Below are 23,427 nucleotides of genomic sequence, written 5' to 3' on the forward strand. Positions count from 1 at the left end.
TAATTTTAGACAGAACTCTATGCCATCAAACTTCAGGCCTCTAAGTATTTCATGCTTATCATGCCCCGGGTCACAGCCATCACACGCCAGCTAAGGACTTCCCGCTGGGCCTAGACGTGTACAGTTATGCCCCATCTGCATCCATAGCTGGGGAACTCATCATGGGAAATTCCTTTCTAGATGTTTGGAAATAGTGTTTTTCACATGTGAGTGGTCAAACACCCAGTGTCTGGAAAGGTCACCAAGCCTCCAATCTTGGAGGTGCTCAACAAACGCCCTCCCTTTTGAGAGCATCACAGGAGTTCTTACCAATGCAGTCATCATAGCCGTGTAAGTCACCACTCTAGAGCAAACACCTTATAAATGGCCCAAATTAGTGGATGACCTTATATGCGAACTGACTCTAGCCTCTCAAACCAGATCACCACTATGAGAGCCCAAGCAAGCACCCAAATGTCTTACTGAGCTACCACTCCCCATGATTTCCTTCTTATGCAAGCAGACCAATGTCTCCAGCTATATAAAAACATTACAACCTGCTAACTCTGCTCTGAAACACTGGTTAAATCCATGACAGTGTACCTCCCACTTTAATATTACAGCACTTGAGAAGTAATAAAGCCTTTTCATGCCTCGAGTAAGAGAAATAATCCAACTGTATGATAGCTTTCTAATTTGCAGTAAGTAAGCATATTCCCTGCAAATTTTACCAGAAAGGTAGTTGCCGTGCATGGTAGCATAAGGAACACAGGCCAATTTGTAACATGAAGGGCACAAATGTAGTACAGTCACTAGAGAGGCTGACGTGGAAAGTGAGGGATGCACACATACATCATCTTGGTGCAGTATCACACAGGATGCTCTGAAAGTGGAGTGTATCTTTATCCAAAATACCAAGTGTTTCTGGTATCATAAAACGGGCATGTTCACAACATATTTGCAGGAGGGAGGAGGGGGGAAAGAAACACAATTATGGGTAGTGATACTTAAAGATCAATGCCTCCCTCATTTTAGAAAGTATATTGTGTAAGCCAAAAATTGAAGCTTTTCATAACTGTATTTCATGGATTATTTAATCATTAACCATATCAAACAATGGAAAAATAGATCAACCTACAATTCTGAAAGCCTTCTATAAAAGCCACCTCACCTTTTGACATGGGAATTTCTTCCCTTTATTTAGATTCCATTTCTGTTGACTTTCTGAACTATGGACACAGCACATATTTATTCTAAATTCCTAACATTAACAACCAGCTGCATGGTTTTACAGGCACTTTTTGCACAGTTAAACACACCATATTTCTTCTTTGAACACCTGCTACCAAAAGAATCTAAAATATGACTGATTACTATCTTGTTTATATAGGCACAATACAATGGAGTCCCTGAGTCACATGTTAAAGAACAAATTCACACCCTCTATGAGGTGCCTGGTTTAAAGCCAAGTATTTTTCTTCTCCACCCACGTGTATAAACACAAGAACAGTACAGTTCCTCTTTCAAGAAGAACACACCTAGGGGAAAAAAAAAAAAAAAAAATCAATTCCCTCTCAGCCAGTTTCATGAATATATTTGATGAGGATAAATTTGCAGCCTGTCCATTTTTGACAGCAGTCAGAAAGAATGCCTGTTTCTAGACAGGCTGAAATAAATAAATACATAAATAGCTTTTTAGAATCTGGCTGTGGGCTGCTATTGCCACATGCCTAATTTTCAGTGCAGTCATTCTCATTCACAGCAGTATGGCCTCACTCAAGAGACAATGAAGTCCTTTCATTACTTCCAGATTATCCTGCTGCTCTTATGCCACAAGCCAATTAGTAAATGCTTTGCTGTGTATTAACTCAACAGGCATTTTAAAGTCAAATAAAGACAGTTTTGATTCAGACAACTAATGCCTGATGTCACTATTTAAATTATCGAAGTCTTTCAAATGCGTGTCCCTTCTCTAATATTGCATTTTAGCTTTACAGCCACATATAGTAGGCTCCCATCCTCCACCTGTCTTGTAACTCATACTGAACTGGCTAAGTGAGTATACTCAAAGCAGAAGGAAAATAATAATTAAAAAAGGACTCTTTTTAAACTGTGTCCAACCTTCAGAGTCACTGTTGTGAGAACAGTTAATTCACTCAGGAGGGAAGAGGCAAAAATACTTAAGAGTAGGAAGCATGATACCAGCCACGTTAAACTCCTAAGTTCTGCACAATGATACCCAGTAGTTGACAATTTTCCTGTGCTCATCCTTCTCAAACTTTCTCTTATGTCAAAACGTTCACGTAAGGGTATCAAGGTGTTCATCGCTGCCATTCATGGAAAATCCAAACTGTTTTTCCTTCAAAAAAAAAAATTAAAAAAAAATTGTTCGCTCTTTCATCTGGCTGCCTTTATGAATGCCTCTGCTAATGCTTAACCTGCTCTTTTGCTCATTCACCCCAAGAGGGAAGCTCTGGCTTCACACCTGGCACTTTTCCCCATGCCACCTGTGGAAACAGGAGTAGAATTATGAACTTCAATCTCAAAAGGGCCTTGTGCTCACAGAGCAATCAGATCAAGTTTCACCAAACAATAATTTTCTTGCCCCTTCAGACACAGCTGACAAACCTCCAACTTTTCCCAATGACATTGCTCTCCTCTTGTAATGACATTTAAGAAAACAAGACTCTGTCCATTTTCCAGAAGTTAAATTAGTGAATCACCATCCTGCATACAGCTCCAAAACCTCTTGTTTCCATTACTACTGAGGATCACGTTCTCACAACTTCAACCTGTTTTCCTCTACATCATCTATTTAGTTGATAGATGCCTTTCAAAGAATCTCATAGAACTGCTTAAAACTTAAGATCTTCTTATTTGCTTTCAACCACAATACCAGAGGGATTGGAAGCATTTCTACCCTGCTTCAGACTGAACCAATTTAGAGCTCTGCCTAGCCACTACAAAGACTAGCACCAGCTTCTTCAGAAGAACCTGACTATAAACTGCAAGAAATTTGTCACAAATAAAAATTTAATTAAGTAATAAATAGAAATGATAAGTTTAGACCTTTAACCGAACAGTTCAAGGGCCTTAAGACATGTTACGATATCGATTAAAAATGTGGTTAGTTTAGAAAAAAAGATAAATTCTTTTGGTCCTAAATCTCTCTCTCTAATATTCCTGTCCTACTGCCTGGCCCATGGTAACAGGCTGGACAGAACCCCACATCCATCCTCCCAGCACATGCTGCAGAGCAAGCAGAAGGCTTCTGTCCACACAAGGTGCTTCATGTTGAGGCACATCACTGAGAATAAATTGGACAAGCAAAACTGCTTTAAAATATGCTAACCAAGTGAACAAAACTGTAAAAGGTCTGATGTACCAATGCTATTGCAAAAAGTATTAGTAAAAAAAGGAAAACATTGTGAGATATGAATAATAAAAGACAGGTTACTCCTCCTGTAGAATTTATATCCACGAGTTGTTTTGTTTTCTGTTGTTTAGTTTTGAAGAAAAGTTTTACTCAGCAACTCCAGTAAGTTATCTGCTGCCTGATTTGCTATTCCTCAATGATATCCAGCACAGCTGAGAAGCCTTTCCTCTTAGAAACCAATTAACAAAATCATAACATTCAGATTAAATTATCTCTATTACTTCATTAAAAATCAGGAGTAAGAATGGGAGTTGCACTGCTACAGAGCATATCATGAAAGACTGCAGCTGCATCCCATAATCTAATTTAGTTTCAAGATGGCTGCTGTAAAGAAAAGCAAGATAAAGTGAATGAATTTTTACCATAAGTGCTCCCTATTTTCATGAGGATGTCTTTAAAATTACCACTTCCACAGAAGAGCAAACCAGTGAAATAAGAGGAAACAAGGAGAAGTTCCAGTCCCAAACAAGCTCAGGAATGTAGACCCACCAGTTGACAGCCACCACGATACATCAGCAGGACATCACGTGGGTACAACACTCTGCACTCACCAATCCCATGAGGTTAAGAACATCACTGTCCCACAGAAGTGGTTGGTACTGAAAAGAAAGCACAGTCTTACAAGAAAAAAAAACTCATCCTGCTATGTATTCCTATGCTTTATAGTCATGAACTTTTAAATATCATAATAGTCCATATTCCTGCTTATTTTTGCATCTATTTTAATACAATGGTTGCCATGCCATGATATGCTTCTCCTGACTACTAGGAAGATCTAGCAACTGATGTTCAGACATTTGATAAAAACAGGAATCATCTTCTTCTCCCTCCCCAGGGGACAGAGATTACAATGCTATTTAGCCATTTTTGTAAAGGATTTTTCTTTTCTTCTTTAAATGCCCTATTATTGCAAAGTGGTAACGTTTTTCTTAAAGTCTACTACTTAAAAAGTCTATGGAACAATCTCAGAAATATTTATTTCAAAGCATTACATAATATCATTATTAGCATTTTATTTCAAATCATGACTCATGGATATTCATTCTGAAAAGCTATAAAATAAAAGCACTTGGAAACACGCAGTGAGAGACCAGGGCAATAACGAAAACAAGAATGAAAATCAATAAAGAGAGAAAGAACTAGACCAATGGGAACTGGACCATATCACAGACCATAATTCACTGGTGACTAACTTAGACTGAATGCTAACGACTGAGAGCTGGCAGGAACACATTTGATCAAAACCTATCTGACAGTGCAGAGCTCAAAAGGCAAATCAGGCAGGTCTCTCTGAAGCTACGGTAATTAGAGCTTAGCGGTGTGACCATTTTTTGTTCCTTTCTTAAGAAAAAGAAAAAAAAATAGCCTTGAAGCTATTACTCTCTGCAAATGCTTAGTTACAACTCCACAATACATTCATAGAGTATATACTTGTGCAAAAACCTGCTGAAATGAAAAAAGCTCCCCTGGGGGCTGGAAGGTGGCTCCTTTCCCCTGAAGGCCAGGGCCTGTGAAGGGCACTGCAGGTGCATAAATGGGAAGAGGTTAAGCAGTTCGAGGACAGCACACACATTAAATAACATGAAGGCTGACAAGATAACATCAGATGTCTGAAAGAAACAATGCAAAGAAGCTGGCTGAAAGCCTCCCAGCCTTCTCTGCTAACAACACCTGCACTCAGAGACAGCACAAGAATGAGCCAGCGGGGGAGCTACTCACTCAAAGGACTTAAAATCCAGGTCTAGGGGAGAACAGAGACACTTTCCTACACAGATCACAACAAAGCAGTCCAGAATGGACATTCAGGAACAGGAGGTACAAAGGCCCACCGGTCTGGGCAAGAGCTTGGTGCAAAGCCCCCCTGTATCCCCTCGCAGTTCTCCATGTTCTCTCAGGTGATGGTGAGCCCAGGGAAGGAGGCTGGTACTTCACCTCAGCACAACAAAACAGGAACACGATAGGGCAGCAAGGACAAAACCCACACTGGCAGGTTTTTAGGTCCTGTTAACACACTCTGGTAACCTCCAGTAACAAAAAAAAGGAACCAACTACTCTCTTAGTCTCTCTTAGGTTAAGGGTGAGTGGAAGTGTCAGTTCCTCCAGTACACTTAAACACCAGTTGGGGAAGGGAAGCCACAGCTTCCTCCTTCCAGCATCCTGGGACCTTCTCTAATCCAATGAAAACAAATGGTAGACCACAGTTTAAGTTTAGAATCTATTACCTGTCTTCAGTTCCTGTATCACTAACGTTCATCCAGCAGAAGAAACCCTACCTTACCTTGAGACAAACTCACCCCAAAGGTCAAGGAGACAACCGAACCACAGCTTTCTGCTCGAGAGCAGAGCCATGAGCTTTAAGAAGTGCAGTGTCTCCAGATGCCCCTCAAAGCTGATACTGAGCTAACTTAAGTGAGGCACCCAGCCAAACCCTTGGTGTCTGAAGGCTTTAAAAAACTAGTAGGAGTGCAAAATTTTTTTTCTCCCTTTCCAAAACACTGAATAATCTAGAGGTTGTTTTTTAGTTTTGTTTCACTTTAAAAAGATTTTTTTTATAACAGTAGCAGTTCAGTTTTGGAGAGAAAAAAAAAAAAAAAAGGATTAACTTTGTCATATAGAATTATCAAGAATCCTTCCCTCTTGGATCACCAGGAAGGGCCATGCCACCATCACTAGATCCTCAACACAAGCCTTTCTCATTAAAGTTGTCAGTAAATTCCTATCTTTTATCTTGAAAAAGCTGTGTAAGATGACTCAGTACACACTGTGCTAGTAATTTATGTATCTAACCAAAAGCAAAAGAACAGGATTCCTGATCTCCATCTCTCCCACTGTCAGAGGAAAAAACAGCACATCGATTAGGAACGTGCCAGAGGAATGGAGCTGTGATTATGCAGCTGTAGCATAGAGAATTGAGGGGTGCTCCTTGTCTAGCGATGCAATTTCCTTTCCCAGATTCAGATAAAATCAACTTTCAATATTTCTGTTATTGGCAAAGTGAGGGTAGAGGACCTATACTTTGTGCAAAACATGAAGGCTATCCAAGGGTATAATAATGAAGGGCTGAAGTATACAGAAATCAGAGTAGGCAGAGCTCCTGGTCCTTCACTTTCACAAAGACTACCAAATTAAGATGAGAAGTTTCTTCTGCCCCTTCTAAAGCATTTCTTGCCTCTGGCACAGACAACACAGCCTCAAAACAAAAGGTGAGCATGCTGTTTGGTAAAATCCAGTATAGTTAAGGAGTCTGAAATAAGGTTTGCCTGACTTTGTGCGAGCAAGCCTCACAGGAATGGGAATTAGAGTTTCCAAGTGATTCACTTGGTCCCCAGCACAGTAGTGAGCACCAGTCCCAAGAAGCACAGAAATAATGACTGACCAAAACATTAATTTATGGCACACTCTTTGTACCAACTTTCCCAAAAATTGTCATTCCTTAGAAGTGCTGAGTAGGAGTAAGGCAGACAGGCCTTCCTGGAACTTTCCAACATCAGGAGATGCTGAATTATTATTACATATACTTGAATTACTACAAGCAGTATAAAAGATGACACAGAAGTCACATGCTGTTGTACTCTATTCAGCCTCAAAGTTGTGAAAGGAAGTTAAGAAGGAAGCATCTTTTGTCAAGTAAAAAAAAATGTTAGTGGGTGTGAATACAAAGACACTGACTCAAATACACTGCAGAACTAATTCAAAAAGCTGTGGCATAATTTCCTCATTCCAAATGCTGTCTGCTAAGAGCATTCAAGCTATATGCAAGAGTACAATGAGAACGCACAAGTATGGCAGTGTGCTGCACACCCTGACCACTCAGCCTCCCACAGCCAGTGAATTGCTTGACCCACCAGATGTCTGCCACACTGCTCTGCAGCTGCCAAACAGGGCCATGGCACAGCGCCAGAGCTGCCTTCTCAGAAGCTGATTCCATAACCTGGAGCTCGGAAGGAACTTCTGATTGCAGTCTGGCTAAAAACAAATTAAAACAAAGGCCCACAGCAATGCTCGGACAGAATGCATACAGATTGTTACCACTGAATAGTCTTTGTTCTTTATCGTTGCTGCACTTAATTATTTTGAAAGCTTGCTGATATGCATGGCTATTGAATTTGAATTCCCTTCTCAGCAGTATGTATTTTGTCAGAAAGATCTCTTTAGCCTGGAAATTGAAAAGTGAGAGTTTTTTCTCCATACCAAGGAGCTGAGAAGAGTTCCACACGTCATCACACAGTCAGCAGGACTGAAGCACTGGGAAATCTGAATGAGGTGATTTGGAGTTTCTTCAGGTACAGAGCCTGAGAGTTGCTTCCAAAGGAGGGCAGCAGGTCTCTATATTCAAAGGAGTGCAGCCAACTCAGGAAAGGGAAACAGAGATGATGTTTCTATATCTGACCTAGATTGAGAAGGTCTAGTCCCACGGATTCATGAACTTGCTACAGTTACTGAACAGGTTGCCCAGAGAAGTTTGTGGATGCTCCATCGCTGGAGACATTCAAGACAGGTTAGATGGGACTCTGGGCAGCTGAGCTGGCGGGCGGCAGCCCTATCCATGACAAGGGAGTCGGAACAGGGGGGGGATCTTTAAGGTCCTTTCAAAAATCTACACCATTCTATGACTTAAAAGATAATAAAAATCAAGTAATTTATTTGCTTTTTACACTTGTTTTCTGGCTTAAAGAATAGCACAGTTTTTATCTAGCCAACAATGAAGCAGCTAAGATTCTGCCATATGGGTGAAAAAAAAATTATAATCAATAAAAATGTTAGGGTAAGTGTTAAAGGAGAAACAGCAGGCCTCAGGAAAGGTAGCTGCAGAGTTCTTCAGGACTGCACTATAAACACAGTATTTCCATACTTGTTGTGACAGAGAGAACAGGAACATCATATTTAAGTCTTCTGATTTGAAATCTGATATTGAAATTCAAGGCTGGCAGGCACTAGCAAGCACAGCAGATAAGAACACTGTGCTGGAAAAAACAGCCAGCGTGGGTGCTGTGCTGCCAGGACGGGGATGGAATTTAGAGTCACACATACACAAGGGCTCAGCAGAACTTCTGTTAGATTTTCACTTTCCCCAGTCATTCTGAGTTGAGAGCTTGGACGTGCTGGCACAGTACACCTTGTGTTAACACGAAAAGGCAATGTGAAAAGGAGGGTGTATTAACCTCAGCTGCAAAACACACTGAAAAAGGCCATTGGAAAAGGATGGGAAAGAGATACTACTGCACCAGAGGTGGTTCATAGCTTGGATTGCCCACGTAACAAACACCATCCTCTACTGAATCCCTCAGAAGGGCACAGCTGATAAATCAACACATGGGTATAAACCAAGTATATATTCAGTCTGGAAAGAGAGGTCTCGTAACTATGAGAGAAACAACGGGGGATTCCTACTAACTGAAGTTTTACCTGCTTGCAAGTGACAACCTGGCTGCTTTTGGAAACAAGACTGTCTTGATACAGGAGGTCCCCTTCCACGTAGTATCAAACTACGAACTTGATCACGAGTTGAAGACAGCAGTAACTCTATGGCAAGCTTTCCATCACACAGCAAGGCTCAGCCACAATATAAGCCAGGGTGCTCAGTAAGTGTACCTGGGGCAGGGTACTTTTGTTAGCATACCTTACTGCATGCTTTGTTACAAGCAAAGGATTTATTTCAGTGGGTATCACTCAAGGCATAATTAAGGTAGTAGAGTTGTCTGGCATTAATGGTGTTACTTCCTAGTAACTATTCCACAATTCAGAAAGCATCTTCTGAACTGGGAGGTGAATAAAATACCCATTTTAACACAGGAACTATTTATGGGAAACCTACACATATCCAATTCATGTCACCTTTCAGAAAAGGCTCACGTTTTGGTTCCCTGGGTTATGTGCACACAATTTGCAAATATACATGTAATTGGCTCAGCAGCTGCCACTTCAGAATCTGTGTCCGTAACTCAGCCAGCACCAACATAACTGCATGTTTGACACCTCTTAGCAAATCTCCTGCATTTAAAAATGTTACTCTAGTCCATTCTGCTCTTTCTCACCCATCTGTACCAATGGACATATCTGTTTACTTGGTTTATAAAAAAAAGAGCCCAATAAACTACTACAATTTTTAATTTTCTTATTAGGCTTAGAAATAGCAAGCAACTCATAAACATATTTTGGTAGTGCCTTAGGTTCTGCTCTTTATTTAAACATGGCTGTAATAAATAAATATTCTAACCTCTGCCTTAAACACATACTGGCATATGCGTATGCCATCCATGGATGGGTTCACTTCATTGACAAAATGATCTGGTCTCCCACTCTGAATCCTTCATCCTTTCTGAAAGAGAAACTTTGATGTTTATGATGCTAATACGTAATTCTTTCTATTTTCCAGTCTCCCCAGCATCACAGATAGAAATGGATTTGCATTGCTGACCATCTGTATTGCTGAGTTTCAGCATCTCATAGCTCTTTACAGAATCTCTCAATCAACACAACTCTCCTGCTATTATAATCAGTATGCATTACCCACCCCGTTTATCTTATTAGCACTGTCACTGCAATTGTGATCACTGATATGAAGAAGCTGTTCTACTGTAACCACATCACCACTAAACATTTTTTCCTCCGAAAAGCAGCTTGTGACAGCTCTGCTACTTGCTCATTGAAGTCAACATAGGAAAAAACAAGAGAGCTAGCTGTGCAGATCAGCAGTACGACGGTTTTGTTGGCTTTTGCTATTATTATTATTAATAGAAAAATCAGAAAAGTTGTTTTCCTATTGGAAGTACTTTTTTCCCCACTGTAGAAAAAAATATAAGTTGAATCGAGTTACAAAAATTATCTTTCACACTGGGAGACATATGCCATGTTTTGACCCACAGCAAGTTCCTGCAGGCATGGTACAAATCTGCCCTCAAATACAACAACAAATATGATATTTAAGTCTTATGTTTGCAAGACCTAAGAGTAGAAACAGAAGAGTAGAAATTCAGTGTACTGTATTCAACAGGACACACTGAGCTAGCCCCAAGGAATCCGATCAATCCTGAAAGCTCAATATTAATAAAAAAAAATAAAACCTGCACTGTTAGCAAAAGCCATAAGAACATATTTGCTTCCCTATCATGAGGTTTAGGAGTTTCATTCTATATGAGACAGCTGCCAGACTGAGCCAAGACAGAAGTATGTATCTGGTGGTGGCAGTAGGAGGAGGAGAAGGCCTAGAAAAATAAATAGCAATTAGCAGGTTTCACAACAATAAATGGAAAAAGATATTTCTGAAAAGACAGCAATATTCAATGACTTTTATTTGGTATAGAGCTTAATTGCTGTAAAACAGATTAGGCAGTAATATGCCATGAAGCACTAATTCCCCTCTCCTCACGACAGTATCCATAGATTTCCTTTCTGTGGGCGTACACCAGCTCATCATTCCCCTCTTTCCACTATCTGAATGTACCCAGAGTTATAACACAACCTCACACAACTAAAGGGATCCTGCTCAGAAGCATTTTGCTACCGACAAGAAGGACACAGGACAGAGGATGCAGGCATTTCATCTTAAGCCTGGGCTCCTCAGCCTCAGACCCTGGCAGATGCTTGCAAGTGGCACAGGAAATCACATGCAGGGTTCTGTGCAGTTCCCAACCTATTATAGCTTTGTCTAAATTTCTATAAACATGTCAAAGTAATTGAGGAACAGGGCTATTTACAACATTTCAGGATATAAATTAAAGAGCGCTCAATTAGGCAGAAATGCCCAAACGGTGCCTGAGTGAAACTTAACCCCTGATTAGTTCCTTTAAATAACTGCTTAAAATTTGTAAAAACTCGTTAATTTGGCTAGATTCTTCCTCCCCAAGAAAGAAGTCTTCCCTTTTTTGTTTTTGTTTTTTAAACACAGTATTTACAGTTTTCAGACTGCTATTTTTTCAAGATCTTGGAAAAGGGAAGCTACAGCCCATTTGGTGGCCCATTCACTTGAAAGCAAGCAGTTGCCACATATTCACATGCTAACAATCAAAACAGAGATAATTCTACCCAAAAGGTCCTCTCCAAACATTAAAAACTTGCTCAGTTGTGACAGCAGCAGACTATTGCAAAGGCAACTATTAGGAAGAAATACAGTATGTCAGCACATTTCATAAATAAGTTCCATTGAAGTCACACATTAAATTAAAAAAAAAAACAACCAACATAACAAAGAGTATTTGATATTAAAATGGAAAAACTCTTCTATCTGTCATTCTGCCTCCATTAATCCCCACCTCAGCACTAGAAAGCATAAGCAGAACAACCTCCTGCAAATCAGTTCAGGTCTATCTGGTGGATTAGATTCAGTGGATGGCTCACAGTGTCGCAACATTTTCCAAGGGCACTTTATTTGCTGTCTGAAGATATTCTTGAAAATCGTTTCCCAGTCATTAATTATGCATTCCATTTCTTATAATCAGCTCTTTTAATTAGTATCCCAGGCAGCTTTGCTGAGAATCCCACACTTTCAATAATTAGGGGCAGCTTATTGCCCCTAATTAACTTCAGGCACAGCAAGACTGTATTACTTCGTTACTCCAACAGTTTTTATGTTTGTATTGCATATTCTGTCCTGCTTTACTGGCTCAGAGAGTATGGTTTTGCTCCTTTAGGTTCCAGTTATCTCTCCTGACTTTGTTCTAGCTGCTGTATTTCTCAGTCTTTCTGACTCTCCAAAGTCAGCTCCACACTAGTGAGTGGTGCGACAAAAGAAGAGTGCATCTGCAGGGCAAAAGCTGATGCAGGGGACTTAACTTCACCCTAAATCCATTTCAGGGCATCTTTACCTCAAGACCATCGTTAGTCTGGTTTCAAGAACTGGACATGCTCCCGAATGCAACTGTTTAGCTTTGCCCAGTCATGCCTGTGTGCTCTACATCCAACTCTGAATGGGGACAAAGAGACAGACTTTAACGCGTGCTATTGACCTGGGCTGAAATGTTGATGTGGGCACTGATGCCATTACCAAAGAAGCATTACCTCCAGGGGCAGTTTTATTTTTTAAGAAATCCACTCACCTCACTGGGGCATTCTTTCACAGCTACTGGACAGTCATCATGTACATCAGCTCAAAATCAGCTAGCAAGGATTGGCAAAACACAGAGATCAGGGTGAGACATGGACTTTATTTTTTTAGACTATCAGAAGAACTCTGCCAGCCTGTGCAGCCTCCTTCCCTTGTGTGATGCTTCACGTAATTAAGTGCACTTGTAATAGATACAGCTTATAATACAGCAAGAGGGTCAGGTAAGGAGGCTTCTGCCAGCTTATGGATTTTATCACATTTCTGTGACCTCTTGAAACTCATTCCAGACTAAAAACTGTAGTTAGCAAATTAATGTGTTCTTAATACATTAGATTTTAAATACACATTAAATGAACACATTAAATAGCAAGTGGTTTAGTGAAAATCTGAATAGTTTGTTGCCACTTTAAATAAACAATACTAATTCTTAGAGCTTGCTGTCTGTAGACAGGAAACATTATATATAAAAACAATAGAAAGACTGTCAGAATCCAACTGTTCCAACTTTGAGGAAGATCAAGGAAATACGATGGGTAATACCGAGTTCTATTCCAGGGTATTGCTGCCCTTCCTTGTGCTTTAGAAAGAAGTCATAACAACAAATTCTACTACCAAAAATTCCCCACATCTTATGCAGGTAAGAATGGCATTCTTAATTTATTTCATCTGCAGAAACACAAACAAAATATATCTATGTATACATCCATATCTCACTAGAACTCAGTTTCCAGATTACTTTTCTAAAATGGCTTTAAAAAAGAAGTTCTAAGTGGTAGAACATAGGTTTCATACATGCGAAACATGGTTAATCATTTTCAAATATTCATAGTTATGGAAAAAGTCCATTTAGGTACCATTAAGGAATGGTACCTAAAAACTAGGATGGAAAAGACAGACAACTTGAGAAATGGACCTTAAAAATCTCAAGCGATGCTATTAAAGCCATTCCATTTGGGAGCCGAATTGTGCTGAGAAGGAAAACAAACACATAAATGAAATTATTGTGTGGTACACATTCTAATATTTATGCTAAAATGCTCATAATTATTTCATCAACCATGTACTAGTATGCATTGAACCTACATTTATAAACCACGCATGTGGTTACTGGAATGCTATTGCATTTGGTGCTAAGTCATCACAAGGTGAACCTGAGTGCCCACTCAGTCAAACATATTCCTATTCTGCTCAGCAGATGTGAGCTGAAGGTTACAAGACCCAGATGAAAATTTCTGATGGAGTTTGAAATTTCAGTCTCCAAACAATATCACTATTTGTTGCACTTCAGTTCCTACTGGTAAGGGACTGAAAAGTCCTCTGCCTTTATTGATAATGCAGGAAGGAAGGGAGAGTGAGGGGAACACATTGCACAAGTGCTGCAATGATTTAATATCAGATCTGTACCAAATAACTACTCCTTTTATTTCTTTTCCTTGCTTATACTCCATCCATAAGTAGATCAAAATAAACTGGTCAACATAAATATTTTAGCACTAATGCATGTATTAAGCAGTTGGAATGGCAAAACATTCCTAGAGCACTTTTGTAGGAGAAACAGCTGCCCATACCCTGCAACAAGGCCTCAGAATACATAATTCAGGAATAAATAAAGGAATATATGAGCAAAATTGGGTCTGCTCCTCAGCACAGCTAGCAAAATAAATATGCGGCACAGGCTGCTTGGAGATTGATTCTTTTTATTTATTTAATTTTGTGCAAATAGAAATGGAAACAGAACTGGAAGAAGATTCTTCTTCAATCACCTTCTCTTTTCCTAATATTTTTTTTCTTCAGGTCATGGATTTTACAAAGTGCTTGCTGAAGGTCTGCTCATTCTTCACAATGTCGTTAATTAATGCTTTTCTTCTCCCTGACAGGAAGAGCACTCAAGAACATTCTTAAACTTACTCATACAGTAACCATGCCTGAAGAGAGGTATATATTTTATCTCCTTGACAAAATAAGAACCAGAAACAAATTCTCTTATAAAGAATCATCAACTTCTAGAGAACCTTAAAGAAAAAAAATAAATAAGTAAAAAGCCTTCAGTGCTTAGGGCTGTGAAAATAACCTTAAAAACACAAACCTAAGCTGATGCAGCCTGGTACCCACATACAAATGCTCTGCCTCTCCTGCTGCTCAGTTTCCCCCACACAGCAACAAACTGAAAACTGACTTTTCACAGCTGCTATTCCAAAACCTGTGGGAATAAACTGCAGCTCGCAAGAGCTGGCTGCTTTCAGTGCAGTGCCAGCACTTCCAGGCAGAAGCAGGCTTTGGAGGTAGTCACCAGGCAAAGGGAATGAGAGTTCAGCAGATGCTGAGCAGCTGAAAAACAAGTCATTTCCAGTGCTGAGCATGCCACAGCCATCAGTGGGCAGCAGGAGGAGTAAGCTGGAAAATAAATCCAGTCGGCATCTTTGCAATTTTTGCACCAAAAAAACTGTATGAAAATGAGATGAATAGATTCAAAAGTTAAAGAAATTTGAGAGGTTGGCACCCAGTTTGGATAGAGCAATATATTAACTGGGGCTCAGTACAGCTAAACACAGAACCAAAGTCAAGGCACAAAGACCAGCACCCTAACCCAAGCCTGGGTTGGGAGAGGAGAGCCACGCACCTTCGCTGAGGGAAGCGCATCCTGCCTGGCTGCACAGCCGCCTCCTGGGTGGATAAACGGGGAGCAAGTGCTGTCCCTGAGCTGTTAGCTTTCCACTTCCAGCCAGCACACAAATAAAAGAGAAGCAGTAGGAAACAGAGACGTGTTGAGCTAGCAAAGCAATAGAAATCTACACATAAAAAAGAAGCAAAATAGGAAAGTATGACACGTACACAGAGATACATTTAAAATGCAAAAGAATATTTACAGAAAACAACTTCAGGATGGCATTCACCAATATTAAGAAGAAATGGTGCAAAGCCAGACAGGAAATAAGTCTAATTAGTAAGCAAATGGTGATGTGGCTGGTGAGTTGTGCCCCAGAGCATGAAATGTACCAGAAATCGTACAAATGGAGGAAGGAGAAGGGGAATGGCAATCTGCTTTTATAAGAAATACTTCATTCAGCAAATAGTCTATTGGCAAGCAATAAGTATTTTCTGTGCTGGGAGTATTCTCCAGTTAAAGACAAGTATGTGGTAATTATATTGTGACATACTGCCTTTATCCAGATGCAGGGAAAGCAATATGGTTTGGAGGGTAAAAATAATATTTTTACCAGCTTTATTCCTCTACAGCAGCAATGAATATGTTTCTCAGATGGGATCAGAGAAAACTGTAAGGACAAGAACAGCAGATTTGTTGTTTCTGCTTCTCTGTCACCAATTACCAACAGTTCAGATGCACAAAATGTAAGTCAAGAATAACAAGTCAAGAACTGCCAGGCAGCCAGACCAGCCAGTTCCCTTGTACCATTCCTGCAGAGATGGCAGCAGTCAGTGGATTTCTCCAACACATTCTGCCAGCTTCCCTGTAGAAAAACTAATAAGTAGTCTTTCTCAAGGAGTTTAAGTGGGTATTTCTTAATAGAGTTAACACACTTGTCAAGCCATGTGAGTGACAGAAAGAACTCAGCAACCTGAGATCACTCATTCAGAAAAGAAAAACTAAAAGCTATCCCTTAAGTGATCAAGAAATCTAATATTTGAAAGACATCTACAGCTAAAATTGGCAGGAGAAACAAAAAAAGTAAGCAAAAGAAGAGACTGATTAATTTTTCAGCATTATAAAATGAGGTCTGTATCCTGTCCCTATATACTCATTCATTATGCAGCCACTTACCAAAGACTTGTTTTCCCCGCACACTGCCCAGTTTTGGCCAAGCCACATTCATCAGCTGTCTGGGCACCAGAACAGATTAGGATTAAATCACATCTCAGAGGGCTTGTCACTTCTGAAGTGGTGCTGGTAACCAGAAGGCTGTTTCACTCACCAGCCTTCACTATTTCTTCAGTTGCAGCTGACCCATTCATGCACAGCAAGCAACCTTCCTATTGCAGACAGGAATTCTGTCTTCCCATGGAGCAAGTTCTCACTGGGGTAAAAAGAACTGGTTCCTTATAATCTTAATTAAGTCTTATTAGGTATAGAGCTGTGAAAGCCAGCATCTTAATGGGCTTTGACAGGACTTACCCAAACACACTAATTTGATTGAAAACAAAATACACGTTGTTTAATAAATTGTGACAACGTATTACCAAAGTATTTATGAAAGGGGGAAGGTAAGTAAACTTGATCTTAAATGACTACAAATTTCCTCTAAGAAAACCTTTAAGATTTGTAAAAGAAAAGTTGAGAAGATGAATGGAAGACATCTTCCTGAAAAGCTCACGAGCAGAATTTTGACCAGATAACCAAGTTTTGTTATGCTCATTCTCTGAAGCACATCTAGAATTACCAGTAAAAATGGTTTTGGATGTACTCTCCTTGCTACCTTAGCACTGGGAAAAAAAAAAGAAGGGGAAAAAAAAAAAAAAGCAGCATCTTATGAAGGAGGCTCAGAAGCCATGAGACAACTTTTCCTCCCCAAAACATGCTCAGTCAATCAGCAAGTAGGTACACACCACCAGCTTAAACCCAAGAACAAGAGAGGCCTGGGACAGGAGAAATAAAGGCACTGAGAACAGAACTGTCCAAGAATTAAGTCTGCTCCTGTAACCAACAATTTCCCACTCTGAAGTGTACTGGCGCAGCCTCACCTTGAATACTGTGCACAGTTTTGGGTCACATAGTACAAAAAAAGACAAAAAGCTATTAGAGAATGCCCAAATGAAGACTACAAAGACAGCAAGTGGCCTAGAAGGAAAGACATATAAGAGCAGCTGAGGTTCCTGTGTTTGCTCAGCGCAGAGCAGAGGAGCTGAGGGGAGCCCTGATGGCGGCTGCAGCTCCTCACAGGGAGCAGAGGGCAGCGCTGAGCTCTGCTCTGTGTGACAGCGACCCGGCCCGAGGGAACGGCATGGAGCTGTGCCAGGGGAGGGCAGCTGGGGGTTAGGAACAGTTCTTCGCCAGAGAGTGGTCAGGCACTGGAACGGGCTGCCCAGGGCAGTGGATGCAATGTCAAACTGCTGCAGTTTGAGAATTTGGGCAACACTCTCAGACTTATAGTCTGATTCTTTTGTGGAGCGTGGAGTGGGACTTGATGATCCTTATGGGTCACAGAATCACAGAATGGCCAGGGTTGGAAGGGACCTCAACGATCATGAATCTCCAACCCCCCTGCCACATGCAGAGTCACCTTCCAACTTAAATGATTCTGTGATTTTCCTGCTAATTATTTAGTGAATACATATCAGTAAACACTTATTTAGAGGTAAAGCCCAAGAAACAGGAAAGAACAAACTCAAAGTCCAGATGAAAGTAATTGGTTAAATATCAGTACTCTACTTTAGAGTATTAACAAGAAGTTGACTGTTTTGAATGCTGTAAAAGGTTGCCCAGAGATGTAGTGGATGCCCCATCCTTGGAGACATTCAAAGTGAGGCTGGATGGGCCCTGAGCAACCGGATGGAGCTGCAGATGTCCCTGTCCATTGCAGAGGAGTTGGACTAGATCCTTTCAGGGTCCCTTCCAACTCAAATGATTCTACAGTTCTATGACATACTCACAGGTGAGAAGGTGGAGAGAAGAAATGGAGCGAAAACAGCTCAACATGTATTCAGAAAGTAAACCTCATTGAGTTATGATTTCTAAACAGCCAGCTCAATCACTTCTGCTACTTATCACCTATGAAAGCAAGACTTGAATGATCAGCTTTGATGTACTAAGCCTTTCATGCATTAGGAAATCTCATTTAGAGTAGGAGCTTTATTCCCCTCCCACTCTTGGATTTCTATGCTGTGACTGCTTGATTACTGGAGTATATTTTAAGACCTTGAGGAAGAAGCACACTGGATGAATACTTTTTTGTTATTGTTAGTTAATTGTAGCAGTTCATTACCACTTCCTTCTCCAGGAAATGTAACTTGCAGAACTTGCCTTTAACCCCTAAATAAAACTGAGTACATACCTATGTCCCTCCAAAAGTAATGCCTCCTCTTTATTTCTGTGGAAACTACAATGGCTCTGTGCTATGTTCACATACACAGTTTTATCTTGATTGAAGATAGCTGCAGAGACAACACACTTCACTGTGTCATTTAAACCCCATTAAATTTCTGAAGACAGCTGGAGGCTGCTGACTGCTTTGAGATCTATTCAGCTGGGGTGGAAAAGGAGAAGGAATGGCATTACTTAACTACAGCTTCTCTTTGCTGGACTAAACAGAAAGAAGACTGGAGTGGTAGAAAAGAAAGATGCTGAAGTATATTCTAGAAGACTCATTTTAAAGAAGTAGAAACTACAAAGATGTGGCAAAGCCTATTTAAAGCAAAGACAGACAAGCCTTACTTGCTGAAAACATGATATGTAATGCATCGATGCACTAATATTTCTCTAAAAACCTTGACAATGCATGGCCAAATGCCCATAAATATCTACTGAAGAGATGTTATTAGGAGCATGATTAATACCTTGCTGAATTAACTCCATCTTTGCCAAGTCTGCTATGCTAACTTGAGAAACCACATTGAGCTTTTTTTTCCATGATACACCAAATCTATTCACAGACAACACAAGACAGGAGGTAAAAGTAGGTCACCAACTAACTCTGAATGGTTAAAAGAGAGTATTCCTATCACATACCTTATAGATCACAGAAGGAATACAGTCAGATATCAAAGAATGTGTTTCAGCTATATTTGGGCTCAGCTACATTGTATTTGGCATTAAAAACAAGCTGGTAGAGTTGATGGACTCTAGTAAATTGTTACAGATCTCTTAAAGTTGTTGTTGTTGTTTTTTAAACTAATCTTATGTATGAAAACAGAACTGAGCTAATTTTACTTACACTGAAGAAAGAAGGATGAGAAAGGACAAGAGGAGTGAAACACTGCCTGCATTTAGAACTCTTTATGTTGATTAGTATAACTCAGCCCATTAAGTATGATGATGGTTTTGAGATACTGTGTGGTACATTTTAATCTGATACAGAAGCAAGAGTATCAGAAGCCAAACATATTGTAAACCATTTCCTTGCTGACATTACAATGCAAGTGAGGATATTTGGTATGTGAATCCCATCTCATTCCCTTACTGGATAATATGTTCCACACTGAAAAAGAAGCAAACGGCATTCTGCAATATTTGCTCAGCAATATGCCAAATGAACTGGCAGAAAGAACAAATTACTTCTGCTCTCAAGCAGGGTGGATACTATTCTTAGGTTATCAGAGAGACTGCTGGTACAAAAGCAGAAGAGTGCCCAACCAGAGACAGGCAGGGCTGGGAGCAGGAGCATAACAGGATCTACCTGGATCCCTTAGCCACTGCTAGCAAATGGGATACATGGCAATGAATGGCTTGTAACACAGGATGGGAACTTCTGCCCATCACAGAGAATGGCCATCACGTCACAAGCAGCAGGAGTGAAGCAGAAGGGCAGGAGATGAAGGGAGTCCCAATCTGTGCAGCACCTTGGTTCTGAGAAGATTCATTCGGGAAAAAGCACGGCACTTGTACCCTATGGAATATGACTCCAGCTAGCACATGTCCTGTAGTGTCTTACCACAGGGCACAGCTTGTCTGAGAAGCTGACACAGAGCCCCAGTGCTGCACGAAGAGCAGCACAAGGAGGGCTGCTTCACGGGACTCACAGCCAACCACAGCCGGGATGGGGAGTCCTGAACTCCCAAACACCAGGGCTGGTTCTGCCACCTCGTTCTCAGTGATTCACTGGGTATTTCATCAGATTGTCAGATAAGGGGAAAGATGCTTGTGTATACTTCATTACTTCCAGAGAGAACTACAACTCCTAGAGGGAATTTCTTTATGTCTTATTTAAGAACATTGCTTTGTAACCAGCAAATACAAAGCATCTCAGTCTTGCAGCTAAGTCCCTACATACAATAAAACCAAAAGTCAGAATACTTTTAAAAGCAGAAATTAGCAAGAGTACCATTTAATTTAGGTACCAAGTCAATTGCCAATAAATCTGTTACCTGCTCTATGCTACAGCCACAAGCATCATATTTCTGTATTGGCTGCACATCAGTAATCTCCTTTTATGAATCTTATTAACAAGAATAATTAATACCGAAGTTAATTTTAAAAAGCAGTTCTTATATTTAGTGACCAAGCTCAGTGAGAAGTCAGTGTTCAGCATTTCCTGCTGCTGATGGCCACAGGTTGTGACTTGGGGGCTGATGGAGAAAGAACTCATCAGCAAGAGAGCAACGGGCACCAGTGCGAGCCACAGCCAGGCTGTGGGGCTGCATCTCTGAAGGCTCTCAAGGTTCTGCTGGACAAAGACACAGATTAGCTGCTGTGGTGCTGGTGTCAACATAGGTTGGGGCAGGAGGTGACCTGCAGACAGGAATCCCACTGGGGAAGGCAGAATCCCAATTTTATGGGATTTTCTTTGGCGTTCTGCTTATGAAAAGTCTTTAAATAGCTTTTGCAGTTTAAATACCTGCAACTTAATAAAATCAAAATGTTCTTCCAGCAATGATCTTATTATTACCACCACATTAACTTGTCAAAGGATTCTCTAAGCACAAATCACCTACAGCAGGCATGATAACTGCCATCCCCAAACATTTCCTATTGCTTTTTGCAAGCTTTAGGGACATAAAAGGACTAAGGCTAAGGGGAACTGAGTTCTGACGGCGACCAGCCAATATCCTTCTGAAATGTGACACAGGCACTTCATTGCTGTTTTCTTCGTTACAGAACTGAGCAGAAAGTAAAAGAAATGCAAAGATTTTAGATCAAACATTTCAAGAACTGAGTGCTTGAAGTGGTTCCCTGGAAACTGAATGCTCCGTTTCCAAACTTTAAATATTCTACCTATTCAGTAGCTCAGTAAGTGGCACCATTACAGCACAGATTCCTGCCCCATCGCCGCTCGTTCTCAGTCTCTGACGGAGGAGAGACAGAGCACATTTGGTGAACCCTCGCTAGAAGGCCGCTCTCATCAAAACCGGAACGTTCAGCGGCTCTGTGCATACAGACCGCACTTAAGGATTCAGGAAACGCAACAGTTTCCCGCTCAGCGGGAGCACCGCCGCAACACCGCGGCCGCACTCACAGCGGAGCGGCTCAGGGGCGCTCGGGCTGGGGCGCGCGGGAGGCGCTGCGGTGGCTGTGCCCGCGCCGTGCCCTGACAGCGGCACCGCTGCAGCCGCACAGCGGCCCCGGGCGCCCCGACCCCCACGGGGACTTCCGCGCCGCTCCGCAAACTTCCCGGAGTTTCCCGCCGCGGTCGCCCCGCTCCGGGCCGGGGATCCCCGCACCGCCGCCGGCTGCCACTTGTTGCGGGCCGGAGCGCGGCGCTGGGCGGAGCGGCGGAGCGGGGCGGGCGGCGGGGCCGGGCTCACCTTCTGCTGCCGGCGGGCCATGTCCGTGGGCTGCTTGGCGTTGAAGGGGTGCGCGATGCACCTGGCGATGAAGACGTAGAGCTGCAGCCGGAGCCGCTTCTCCCGCTCCTCCCGTTGCAGCCGCTCCTGCTCCTCCCGGCCCTCGCTCAGCACCGAGGGGCTGGGGCTCGCCGCCCGCCCCGCGCCGCCCTCTCTGCCCCGCGGGTCCCGCGGCGGCGGCGGCAGCGAGCGCGGCGAGGAGCCCCCGCCCGCCGCCAGCAGCGCGTCCCGCCGCTCTTCGTCCAGAAGCTCATCGGACTCCTCCTCGCTGGAGGACGGGTCCAGCATCGTGCTCGGCGGCCGAGGGACAGAAAGGCACGCACCTTCCAGGACACGTCGAGTTTACACACGGACTGCTTCCTACCGGGAGCCGAGGGGCGGGACAGGGAGGCGGGGTCTGGGAAGGGGGTCGAGCCTGGGTTGCCGTGGGAATTGCTCCGAGCCGCTCCCGGCGGAGGCGAGGACGGGGACTGGCTACAGTGACGGACCGGCGCTGGGCTGCCCGGCACGGATCGGCACGGTGGCGTTCTCTGTCATGCGGTGTGAGAAAATCACCGGTGTCTCAAGTACCTTCAGGACACGGGGAACAGTGAGTGAGCAGGGCAAAGGCTGAGGGACTGCTGGCTCACAGGTGTATGGAATCATAGAATCATAGAATCTTTATGGTTGGAAAAGACCACTGAGACCATCTAGTCTAACCACTGACCATCACCACCACGCTCACTAACCATGTCTCTCAGCACTACATCTAACATGCTTCTTGAAAACCTTCAGGGACAGGGACTGCATCACCTCCCTGGACAGCCTGCTCCACTGCATCACCACTCATCCAGAGAAGAAATTTTTTTCTAATATCCAACCTGAAGATGATGGTGACCGAGGCACACAGCTCTTGGCCTCTGCCGATTGGCAGTGGCAAGTTTTAAACGCACTAATTGGAAACTCGGTTCTCACTGTGTGCAGATGGCATTCCATCCCTGGGCTAGGCTGAGAAATGTCCTTATCGATATCTATGCGTTATCTCTCCAGATTTGGGACAGGCTCTTTAAATCAGGCAGCTATCCCCTGGGAGAATTACCTTTCAGATGAAACTACTCCTGCTGTGGGCCACTATCAGCTAGATGTCAGTGGTAAGCATCAGGAGCCTGGGTTTTACCAGAGGAATGCAGTGTAGTGCTGGATACAGCCCTGCTGACAGACACACAACCATCATGGAAGTCTGGGTGCTAAGGGAAGCAGTCATATAAAATAGCTCAGTTTTGTCATATCTGGTTGATTTGTATCCTTGATATAAACCAGTAATAGTACCAAAATGCAAAAGGGCAGTCAGGGAAAAGTATGAAAATTGATCTGTTGATCATCTCTGGTCACATTCCTTAGAGCAGGAATTGCTAAGGGCAGTTTTTGTGGGTACCACCATCACCAGCTCTTCCCTGTGTTCCCAGTGCACGGCTGAAAACAGCACCAGTCATGTAGCCGGTAAGGAGCAGTTTCATAAAAATATGGAAAAAACATG

General features: G+C 42.2%; 1 protein-coding gene across 12 annotated transcripts in view; it reads right to left on the reverse strand.

Annotated features, from left to right (window-relative positions):
* The window catches only part of CADPS2 (calcium dependent secretion activator 2), a 304,359-nt gene extending 282,073 nt beyond the window's left edge, over nucleotides 1-22,286 (reverse strand). For all 12 annotated transcript variants that reach the window (XM_052667761.1, XM_052667760.1, XM_052667754.1 and 9 more), the window contains exon 1: nucleotides 21,873-22,286. In XM_052667761.1, coding sequence (XP_052523721.1) covers nucleotides 21,873-22,199 — 327 coding nt within the window. In that variant the 5' untranslated portion in view covers nucleotides 22,200-22,286. The remainder of the gene's footprint in view (nucleotides 1-21,872) is intronic.
* Between the last annotated feature and the right edge of the window lie 1,141 nt (nucleotides 22,287-23,427).

This window comes from Tympanuchus pallidicinctus, unplaced genomic scaffold (assembly GCF_026119805.1).
Source record: "Tympanuchus pallidicinctus isolate F22 unplaced genomic scaffold, pur_lepc_1.0 scaffold8, whole genome shotgun sequence".
In the NCBI taxonomy this organism is placed as follows: Eukaryota; Metazoa; Chordata; class Aves; order Galliformes; family Phasianidae; genus Tympanuchus; species Tympanuchus pallidicinctus.